This window comes from Mya arenaria, chromosome 12, assembly GCF_026914265.1.
Source record: "Mya arenaria isolate MELC-2E11 chromosome 12, ASM2691426v1".
NCBI lineage: Eukaryota > Metazoa > Mollusca > Bivalvia > Myida > Myidae > Mya > Mya arenaria.
Genome location: NC_069133.1, coordinates 53289892 through 53302335, shown reverse-complemented (window position 1 = coordinate 53302335; position 12444 = coordinate 53289892). Strand labels below are relative to the sequence as shown.

Sequence of the window (12444 nt, the reverse complement as noted above, 5' to 3'; positions counted from 1 at the left end):
GTACCCTTTTAAATGATACCAAAACTTCATGGAATCACCAGGAACCAATATTTAACATTATGTTAAGTAGATTTACCAGAGTTCGCTTATTTCTTGGTTGAATCTCAAAAGATGTTTCAAAATAATACACTATGATTCACTAACGAATCAAGGGAATGGAGGATGGGGAGTTGCACCCAGTATTTTCTGCTTATGGGTGAGATAATAAATTATGTACACCTCTAAAGATGCATCCCCTCTTATGTCGGTTCCACCACTGACATGTAGAAAATTTGCATATGTTCATTCAAGTTAGATTTTATTAATCTTAAATACTCAAAATAAGAACAAATATGTAACCATTTATGATCAAGTTCATTTGACAAACCTTTATATATCATGCAATACTTCTTTCAAGAATTATTCGATAGACATGACACCGATGATGTAAACCCAATGATGCGACACATTGCAAGTTGAAAACTGAGGCAATTCCTGGAATTCTTTACAAAATCTCAACATGATCCTGACTTCAAATTATAATGTAAAATTAGCATTGTACATGCATTGTGACGTGAAATCCTAACCCCAAACCAACTAACTCATGTTTTAAGATTTAATATCACAATTTAATGTATATACACCAATTAACAAACAATACACATTATCACTGAGAGTTGATATTCTTACACTTACATGCAAACAAAAACAAATACCTTCAGTAGCTTTGTCAACAAGCATCAGAAAGATTAAATGAATTGCATGCATATTTTAAACTGAATTCAAAAGGATCTCTTTTGCGAAGAATATCAATTACACATTCAATGTTAGAATTCTGCATTAACGCATGTAGACATCAAGGATCCTGCATCCCCCTCACTATTATTTTAAAACATTTCATGAGGCCAACATCCAGCACATTTGTCTGTGTCTACATAATAACATGGGCACAAAGCCCCGCAATTAGTAACTGCATCCATGGATGGAACTGTACCAGCCCTCTAGAAAAACAGCCCTCTCATTCTTCTACCCATTGAGTGGCGATCATGGATCACATTAAACTTGTTCACAAACTGAAAAAGAATGAGTTCTCTCCAAAAATAAAAGCATGATAAGTCTGAAACTTTAAGAGTTCAAAATATTGAAAACAGGTTTATGCATAAATATATTTTTACTTCAGACAAAAGTCTATTTATTTATATCTTGTTATAAAGAAATACAAATGCCATAATCACCTTTAAGTAGGGGTTTTAGTGGCTATTTTCCTCAAAAAGATTATTCTAGAATGGATTTAGGATTATTTTTAACCTTATTTAAAACTAAACCCAACATTTGTTTGGAAAATACATGTACCGGTAATGTGTAATGACCAGCTTTGTCTGCGTTCAGTGCGAGTACAGTGTAAACATGGACCAACGAGCTCTATAGCATACCTGGTTGATAGTGTTACATCCCTTTGTTATGGTGCCCAGGTAAGCCATCAGACAGACATCGTTACATTGCTGAAACAGTTACATACATGTACATACATTTATGTGCACAGGTAAACTGATAAATCATACCTTACCTTAAAGACCATCCTCAAAGAATCGTTCGCTAGCTCATTTTAAATGCCCAGTCAGTATGTATTGTTTTATATATATAACCAGTGCTAAAATGCTCACAGAAACATCAAAAATGAAAAGCGTTGAAAATGTGTGCCCTAAATAATGACATTTTATGTATCTATATAGAATTTTAGATGAATATTTCATTTGTTGTAAGTAATAAAGAATGTATTTATCTTGTGTACTTATATTGATAAAACCTCATTAAGGCTTGTTTTAAACTATTTAAAAAAAAATGTTTTACAAATTCTGTATTGAATGAGCAATCATGTAATATCCTCGATATATAGGAATAGAAGCTTGGATACCAAAGTTCATCCAAAACCAATTACATTAAAGAAGTCCTCCTTGAACTTGTCTGAGTTGAGCACAGGGAGTCTGTAACACAGACTGTAGGCCTCGCGTAGAATGTCCTGGTTCTTTGGCAACGTACCTGGAATTGACAAGTTTATACATATGATCTGGTTTAGTATTCAAAAAGTCAAAAGTCATTTCCTAACCTAAGTCAGTTTCTTAAATTTTTCATAGTCAAATGAAAAGAAATGTTCAAGAATTTTTAACATCTAAGTATGTTTTTTTCTCAATAAGGTCAATAGAAATAATGTATTTTGGAATTTTTTTATTTTTATTTCATATGAATAAAGAGATAATAACATCAGGAAAGTGAATTAAGTTAGGAAATGACATTTCCTAACTAATAAGTTGATTTCCTAAAATGCCATATTCAAAGAAATGTTTTTTAAACAAAAATGGATATATTTAAATAGTAAATGAAAAGGAGACAGACTCTAGACTCTGGTTAATAAAATGCTAATAGGTACTCATTCACTTAATATTGTATTTCTAAATCTGTGTAATTGACAATGACAATATGTTAATAGTAATATTCAAAACAGTTTTCACCAAGAATGTTATGCCAGAAGGACATTTAGAATGAAATTATTTTTTTTAGTTATGATTGATGATTCTGATGATGATCTCAGAATTCTCGAAAGCATGGACCCAGGAAATGTTATCAAAACATGTATTGATGCTTTATGTAACAAATTTTGTTCATTTTACCTGAATAATTGTACCATAATAACATGTTCTTTGATTTTGGAAGGCTGCAAGCTTGATTTAAAAATCAATATCTACTGTAAGGCAAGTTCTTATTATTGTATTATCCAGTTTTTTATATTGATATCGTTTAGACAGATGTCACTGGTTTTTATTGCAGAATCTCTGAATTGATAATCAATCCCTGCCTGTAGTCTCTTACAGAAATGTACAGTAAAATATTATAGTTGATTACTAGGCTTATAGCTGGCAATTACCTGGATACACATATTGAAAGTTGTTGTTTTCTAAATGATTGTTAAGACACCATAAGGATTCATCTCATATCTATGCATTGCAAATTAAAGCATTTTCATGCAAATATAGTTTGTAATTCTTTCTTAAAACTTCAGTTTAAACATTATTTCAACTTTTTTAAATTTGATTACATAATCAATATTAATCATTGATATTAATCAAATGGGTACTTCTATTTATTTGATGATCAATCTTTATGGTTGACCAATTTTCAATCCCTGTGAATTTTGTGTGGCATTTCAAAGTACATACTCAAATTAAATGAAATACCAAAATCAATCTTTGAATCAGAATAAATGAAAAGTGGTTTTCCATACCAAATACTGGTATGAAAGTTAAAGTTATGTTTACTTCATCAACAATTATGTCATATGTATTTCTAAATAGGCCCACCATAGTAATGGCCAAGTCATAAACTTTAAAACATTATTTTTTTGTGAACCTTCGAAGCACCAATAAATATTTATATATATATATGATGTTATGACTAAACAAATGTTATTTTACAAGCACAATTCTATGGTTTTACAATGTGGTGCCCCCATTGCCAATTATTTGATTATGCTTAATCATCGCGCCATCCCTACTGTAAGTTCAATACTATCTACCCGCCTCAACAGCCTTTATATATTCCAGCAAGACTACCTACCCGCCTCAACAGCCTTTATATATTCCAGCAACACTACCTACCCACCTCAACAGCCTTTATATATTCCAGCAACACTACCTACCCGCCTCAACAGCCTTTATATATTCCAGCAACACTACCTACCCGCCTCAACAGCCTTTATATATTCCAGCAACACTACCTACCCGCCTCAACAGCCTTTATATATTCCAGCAACACTACCTACCCGCCTCAACAGCCTTTATATATTCCAGCAACACTACCTACCCGCCTCAACAGCCTTTATATATTCCAGCAAGACTACCTACCCGCCTCAACAGCCTTTATATATTCCAGCAACACTACCTACCCACCTCAACAGCCTTTATATATTCCAGCAACACTACCTACCCGCCTCAACAGCCTTTATATATTCCAGCAACACTACCTACCCGCCTCAACAGCCTTTATATAATCCAGCAACACTACCTACCCGCCTCAACAGCCTTTATATATTCCAGCAACACTACCTACCCGCCTCAACAGCCTTTATATATTCCAGCAACACTACCTACCCGCCTCAACAGCCTTTATATATTCCAGCAACACTACCTACCCGCCTCAACAGCCTTTATATATTCCAGCAACACTACCTACCCGCCTCAACAGCCTTTATATATTCCAGCAACACTACCTACCCGCCTCAACAGCCTTTATATATTCCAGCAACACTACCTACCCGCCTCAACAGCCTTTATATATTCCAGCAATACTACCTACCCGCCTCAACAGCCTTTACATATTCCAGCAACACTACCTACCCGCCTCAACAGCCTTTACATATTCCAGCAACACTACCTACCCGCCTCAACAGCCTTTACATATTCCAGCAACACTACCTACCCGCCTCAACAGCCTTTATATATTCCAGCAACACTACCTACCCGCCTCAACAGCCTTTATATATTCCAGCAACACTACCTACCCGCCTCAACAGCCTTTATATATTCCAGCAACACTACCTACCTGCCTCAACAGCCTTTATATATTCCAGCAACACTACCTACCCGCCTCAACAGCCTTTATATATTCCAGCAACACTACCTACCCGCCTCAACAGCCTTTATATATTCCAGCAACACTACCTACCCGCCTCAACAGCCTTTATATATTCCAGCAACACTACCTACCCGCCTCAACAGCCTTTATATATTCCAGCAACACTACCTACCCGCCTCAACAGCCTTTATATATTCCAGCAACACTACCTACCCGCCTCAACAGCCTTTACATATTCCAGCAACACTACCTACCCGCCTCAACAGCCTTTATATATTCCAGCAACACTACCTACCTGCCTCAACAGCCTTTATATATTCCAGCAACACTACCTACCCGCCTCAACAGCCTTTATATATTCCAGCAACACTACCTACCCGCCTCAACAGCCTTTATATATTCCAGCAACACTACCTACCCGCCTCAACAGCCTTTATATAATCCAGCAACACTACCTACCCGCCTCAACAGCCTTTATATATTCCAGCAACACTACCTACCCGCCTCAACAGCCTTTATATATTCCAGCAACACTACCTACCTGCCTCAACAGCCTTTATATATTCCAGCAATACTACCTACCCGCCTCAACAGCCTTTATATATTCCAGCAACACTACCTACCCGCCTCAACAGCCTTTATATATTCCAGCAACACTACCTACCCGCCTCAACAGCCTTTATATATTCCAGCAACACTACCTACCTGCCTCAACAGCCTTTATATATTCCAGCAATACTACCTACCCGCCTCAACAGCCTTTACATATTCCAGCAACACTACCTACCCGCCTCAACAGCCTTTATGTATTCCAGGATCAATTTCACTCTGCTAAACAACATCTTGATGGCATTGTGTTGTGCTATCAACTGCTCAGCAACTGTAAAATTATATGTTACACATTTCAACCCTTCAATATTAGGTCATAATAATACTTTGATTGACATTTTATGAGCGATTCACAATTGTTTCCATCCTTCAGAACAGGATTAGGAAGTAAAACAAGTAGTTAATGCGGAAACTGCATTCTGACCACTGCAATTTTGCAGATGGCCGTGTTATTAAAGAGGAAAAAATAAATGTTGTTGAACCAAAATATCCTGACCAAGTTCCATGAAGATTGGATTACCAATGTTAAATTTATAAATAAAATATTTTTTTCTTCATTTTACCGTATGACCTAGTTTTTGGCCAAAGATGACCGACACTCAGACCGATTCTAAACATCCTGGACTGAGTTTCCTGATTACTGGATTAACACTGATGAATTGATGAAGGAAATACAAAAAAATGATACACAAAATTATGTCTTATTATTTGAATTAGTGACCTAGTTTTTATCCAGAGATGACCCATATTTACCTTGGTCTTGAAAAACATGCTGGCAAATATTGTGACCATTTTTAATATTGTGATCATGTTTCATGAAGATTGGATAAAAAATGTTTTGTTTATGACACAAAAAAATACTTGAAAGCATTATTGTTAAAAGTTCAGTTTTTGCCAATCTATAAACTATAAACTGGAATTTATCAATGAAAAATCCAGCTAAAAATAGCATGACCTTAAATAGTGGGTAGGAAAACCCCAAACAATCATTATATTAATTGTTTCCTTTAAATGCTCATTTAATTAAAGCAATATAATCAGCACAAAAGATAACACACAAAGGTAACTATGTTATTTTACAATTTGCATTGTAATGTTTTATAATTAATAATGATGACATCCATTTTTGCACAGCTCTATTGCCATCACCACCTCCATGGATGACATATACCAGAAAAATCTCAGAAATGCAGATTCAACAAATCAGAATTTCATATCATATTAATCAAGCCTTGATGAAGAGAAGCCTAAATCTTACTGACAGTGCATTTTTTTTTACTTTTACAGAATGCCCACTTACCGCTGGATGCTTCACTTGAGTCTGCAGTGGAGACACGGGCAACATGATCCACCCCAATCCTCTCCGCCTCCTCTGTGGCCAGCGTGTACTGTAGCTCCACAAAAAGCATAGTTGCCTGAAACAGTCACCAAAATTAACATGGCACTGGAGCCGGGCTGTCATTCAACCACTCTATTGACCAATAAAGGAAATTATATTACTTAATAAATAATAGCAAAAGATTGTATAATCCAGGCGCTGACTGTACGCTAATACGCAGTTGCGTAGTAAACATTTGACAGGTCAAAGTTTTTGTCATACCAAAAAACCTGAATTTGATATTAAAACCAAAGGGGGGGGGGGTGAAGGGGTTAATATGCTGTCCAGTATCGATCTGCGTAATCCCAAATTGGCCCTAGCTACACGCCTGTAATCCAATAGATTACTTTGACCACATTTTACAAACACAATTGTTGCCTGTTTAAACATGCTAATGAGGAAGAGCTTGGGTGACAGTGACATGCAATGATTTATGCCAAATGACCACATGGTCAAAAGAAAAGTTAAATCTGTTACCACTATACAAAATCACTTTCATAAATTTCAAATTTGTTTTCATAAAAGTATTGCACATATGTATATCTTATTGTCTAAAATACTGCTTGCCACAATAAAGAACTGCACCATAGATCTTTGAGTTCTAAAAAAAGCTGAAGGGTCAGTCATGATACGGTATACTAAATGTTAACATTAACTGAAGTGAAACTAGAGTTCACTTTTGAATTTCTTGTAAGGGCCTGTGAGCTTCAGTTAATTTATTTGATGTAATCAAATGTAACATAAAGATGAAAATTTTGAAGAAGTTATAACATGAAATCAATTATATTAAACTACCAGGTAATGATAAATATATAAAATTGTGCTGGCAGCAGAAATCAGTCCTGGGTCCTCTCAGTCAATTATCTAAGTCCATGTCCATTGCACCACAAAACATACATAATATCAGATGATTTTATGAAACATATTTACACAATTTATAATTGTGGCAAAAACGTCAACATTTAAGTGACGGTTGTTTCAATTCAAATGTTTATATTTACGTTTGTCGATTAGGTGTCAGAACATACATACATACATACTTTTGAACAAAGTTATGTTTTTGTCGACAGGTTGCAGAAGGCTAATAAGAAGAGTTCAAGAGAACTGATGCTATAAGTAATTTGTTTCTTTATTTGTAAATAAAACCAAATACACAGGGCAAAACTGAGATTTGAACTCCAAACAAACATTATGTTTACATCTAGGAACTACTTACTTCCCCACTAATCAGATCTATCACAGATTCATACACTGCTACCGGCAGCTGAAAGTACAAAATTATACAAGCATTTTTACCATTATATACTTCTTTATGAGTTTGATTTTCAAAGTATATGGAGGACAAGAGCGATGGGGAGCGAACGCCAATGCTCATCTGTGTTATTCTCAGTTGTGGGCCATGCTATACATGTGTAGCATCTCTGGCAACATGTGTACCAAGTTTCATTTGAACATTTTGAATATTTTTTCTAATTAAATCCAAAGTTGACTTTTCCTTTAATAAAAACATACAAGCTTATACCTATTATACCAACTTAACCAAAAGTACTAGGAAAAAGCCAGGGGCCAATATCAATAAAAATCATTGTTGTAAGCTGAAATTATTTTAGGTTTATATTTTCATTATTTCGATACATATATGGGTGAAATGAGCTTAATTGCTGCTATGTGTGGTATTCCTTCAGATTTAAATAGGTCCTTTATTGAATTAGCCCTGGCCATCATGAAAAGCTTACATCTTGGTGTATTGCTACAGGGTTCATCTTCAGCAACACGGGGCTTTCATTGATGGTGCAAATCTGAGAACAAACCAAAAATATATATACACCAATACAACCACTGGTACCATACTGACACCACGGACTGCTACAAAACAAGGTTGGAATTACCACAGACCTGCAAGCCTTGTCTGGTAAAAGATTTCTCTGGCTTACTAAACATTTTAATTTTACATACAAAAAGGTTGATCTAATTGCCACTTCTAAAACCAAAATCAGTTGGCAGACACTTATAAAGCAAATTTTCATCAATGGATGCCAACCAAATAAAATTTACAGAGCTGATTTACTCAACAAACAAGAGCTATCATAGAAATGATGACTACTCCTGCATGCCTCACAAATAAACAAATTATTTCACACAGTTTGGCCAAATGACATGACATGTTACAGTAAGTTTATATTAATGTGTCAGATAATGCGTAATCATACCAATTCAATGAAACAGGCAAGTAAACACAGGATTATCATGTTACTATTGTATTAAAAAGGTATAAAGGGTGCCCTACACTACTATTTACTTTTTTAGGCCTAATTGGTGCAGTGTATGTAGACAAAAACTGTACATCATATTTACTTACTAGTTTTGTTATAAATTTAGACTATGTTATTAATAGTTATCAGTTATTGATTCACAGAACTAATTATTCATTGTAAAGATGTGTTCCAAATTTCATATGAAATATTTACATGTTAAAGTACATTAAATTTGTTATATAATCTTCAGTTTCCACACCATTGTACAATGGAGGAAATAAATGAGTAATACCACATGCCATAAACTTTGTTTTCATTTCTTCACGTTTACCTGTTTGTGAACATGTATATCAGCATCTGTGGGAGGGCCCCCAGTAGTGTACCATCCCAGAAACTCCATGTCACTGAACACCTGCTTGACTGAATATAGAAACATGGAAATATATGTGTATGTTCACTGCTTGATTGAATAGGAACACACAGAAATATGTGACAATGTTTACTGCCTGACAGAATATGAAAATACAGAAATATGTGAGTAATGAATAGGAAATCACAGACATACTGGTATGTGTGTATGTTCAAACTATGAAAAACAAACTAGTACATCATTATTTAGGTAACTTTAAATTCAACAAATAACAGAAAACACTGCTTATAAGGATCAAGTAAAAAAATGTTTATAACTATAAGCTAATTTTGCATAATATAATTCTCACAAAATTATTGCAGAATGAGATGACATGCACGTTTAAGATATATGTTTTTTACCAACTGTCAAAATCAGTATCTTAATCTCGTCATGCACAGGAATTCAATAATCAGACAATTATAAAAAAGCACAGATTATATGTAACCTGATTAAATGTCATTAATGGGTGTAAAAATATCTTGCATTTTATGATGAAAAAATATATTACTTTATGACAGTCATGCCAAATATTTAGATCTCTACAATATCTTGGTTTAAAAGAACTTGTATCAACTGATATGACATTTACATGATCTAATTTTCTTAATGAAGGATCATATTTATAGGCCCCATGTTCCTATTCTTATGAAAGAAATGGGTGATCATACATTGTTCTTCCTTTGTCTGATAGTAGACCATGTCAATGACCACATCCTTGTCCACAATGTCAAACAGCAACTCAAAGCTGTTCATCACTTCAATAGCTCTCCCTGTCTGCTTTCCTATCAATGCTCCAAGGACTGGAAATAAAAACACACATGTATATATAGAAACTCATTGATAGAGATGTTTATTTATCTAGACAGTAAGAAGGCCTTTTTAAGCAAAAATAGTGACAAAGCCTTTCAATTTAGAGCAATTTTAGAGACTTTACTCTTGAAATTGGCAAAAATTTCCAACAAAACAGAAAATGATATAAGGGAAAAAGATTTGTTTCTAGTGTTGGGTCAAAAATGGCTCAATACCAGAAAGGCCCATCCAGAAAGGCCCACTCTCAAATAAAAAAAACCATGTGAGTTTCATAGGTCATTTCATTGCTAATCTTCATGTATTTCTTTTGTGGTTTTGTAACTTTGAACAAAGTGTAGATATTCCGACAAATGAACAGATATTTTTGCAATATCAAATACGTAATTTAACTTAATTAAGATTGTTAGATAAAATCATAAGACGTTTTCTTTATCTTGGCAGAGATCAAGTGAGTATCTTTTTCTTAACAGCATTTAAATCTTTCACATTGAAACCATTTATCAAACTTAAGGAGAGATTTCTGGCTTGTCAAAACAGAACACAGTGAAAGATTAAATTTCACTCTACTGTAACAATACTAGCACCTTGATTATAATGCACCAGTCAATTGTAACCATGGTCCCCCCAAGTCCAGGAAATAGCGGGGACTGTGACTTTCGGTCCAGCCAAGCCCAGGAAAGATCCCCGTCTTTCGGGGACAAACTGCTGGTAAAATCCTCGCCAAATGGCCCGGCACCCTAGGGACTCTAAATAAAGCCCATTCTCGGCCATTTGGGACACAAAGACAAAACCACAGCATTCACCTGGCCCTGTGGGGCCACCAGAAAGGTAAAAATACGGCCCATTTCCCCGGCTATTCCCAGTATACCCCTGGACCTGAAGGGGGAGGGGGGGGAGGGTTACAAAAGACTTCATAATGCTTGAAAAAGATATTGCATAACTTCAGTTGAATTTAAGCGAAATAATTGAAAAACTGGCCGTTAACTAGACAAACAAACCTTGTACAGCCTTCCCTTCCTGTGCTCGAACTCTGGTCCAGTGCTCGGAAATGTTCATGATTACCAATGGGTGAAGAGCCACTGACACACTTCCCGTGCTGGCCACGGCCATAACACTGGACCGCGCTGTGTCCACTTCCATATTTGTTGCCATTGTTTATTGTAGTCAATTTACGAAATTATTATTTATTTCAAGAAAAATTGCATCAACGTTGATAAACGCTTGCAACAGATATGTGTAAAATCCGGTTACCGGTTCATATAATTATCCACATTGTCATAATTTAAATAGCACCAGGAACAAACCACAGCAATCGAAATCGATCACAATTTCACTTTTGTATCAGTTGTTGCTAATGTTAGTTTATTTATATTTTATCAATTCATTGCTACGGTTTAGAAAGACCAGCATGGGCAGTGTCACAGATTGGCACCCGATTACCCATAACTCAAAATACCGTTCAATATATGCTTTTGAAACTAAATGCCAGGGACAATATGCATATATACAATGAATAACAATGCCCACCACAAATAAGGCCCAACAATGGTTTGGTTAGGGGTACATATCCGTTTCAGGGTAGGTAGGCTTTTTTATTAAGATTTTTGTAAGATTGTTATTATCAGCATCGGAGCGTTAAAGTAATCTTCTTTACAGTATACAGCTTTAAAGGTTTTAAAACACATATTAAAATACACACTTAAGATATATTTCTTTTTTAACAATTGTAAAGCTATGGTAACTTGGGTAAAGCTATGGTAACTTGGGTATTCTATGAAACGAGATGTTCCTGTTTTCAAAAAAATCATTAAAGTTGTCAACCATTTAACAACCATACTGTTTATAAAAAAAAAACCTCAGGCTTAATCAAATCAAGGGTGGGGTACGATTTGTTATTGGTCCAAAACTCTAGCTACACAAATGCTCAAGTTAGTGAGAACATCTTCATCTATAGTGTACTGAAAGAAAGACAATCATACCTTCCCACCCTAATTCGGTAAAGAAGATAGTCGGCTTGTAATGAAACTCGATGATGATGATGATGATGATGATGATGATGATGATGATGATGATGATGATGATGATGATGGTGATGATGATGATGATCCACATGACCAACCGATTGCTCAGGACGACCGGAAAGAGACGACCAATGTGACAAAAAAAATTCGGTAATTAAAATTTATAGCAAGAACTTATTCGGATCTCCTCGGCCAATTATTGTTGTAAACAACCCGATTTGACAGAAATTCAATAAAACAAAACAAAACAAAAAAACAAAGTTTCAATTACACATATAAAAAAAATCTGTGCTAAAAGGGTCATTATCTTAATTGAAAACGAATGTTATGTTCTGTAGCTGCAGTAGAGAT

General features: G+C 35.1%; 1 protein-coding gene across 1 annotated transcript; it reads right to left on the bottom strand.

The window, feature by feature from the left end:
* Nucleotides 1–581: 581 nt before the first annotated feature.
* On the bottom strand, nucleotides 582–11287 carry LOC128211779 (COP9 signalosome complex subunit 6-like). The gene is made up of 10 exons (XM_052916831.1): nucleotides 11071–11287; nucleotides 9931–10062; nucleotides 9182–9270; nucleotides 8332–8394; nucleotides 7812–7859; nucleotides 6518–6632; nucleotides 5396–5488; nucleotides 1919–2019; nucleotides 1413–1481; nucleotides 582–1052 (listed from the first exon to the last, which is right to left on the bottom strand). The coding sequence occupies exons 1-10, from the start codon at nucleotides 11222–11224 to the stop codon at nucleotides 981–983; spliced, it is 936 nt and encodes a 311-aa protein (XP_052772791.1). The 5' UTR covers nucleotides 11225–11287; the 3' UTR covers nucleotides 582–980.
* Nucleotides 11288–12444: the final 1157 nt, after the last annotated feature.

Excerpts from the sequence above, each read along its gene's own strand:
- LOC128211779 (XM_052916831.1), bottom strand. The coding sequence starts at position 11,224 with ATGGCAACAAATATGGAAGTGGACACAGCGCGGTCCAGTGTTATGGCC. Across the intron at positions 8,395-9,181 it reads ATATACATGTTCACAAACAG|ATTTGCACCATCAATGAAAG; the intron begins GTAAACGTGAAG and ends GTTTGTTCTCAG. Across the intron at positions 7,860-8,331 it reads CTGTAGCAATACACCAAGAT|CTGCCGGTAGCAGTGTATGA; the intron begins GTAAGCTTTTCA and ends TTGTACTTTCAG.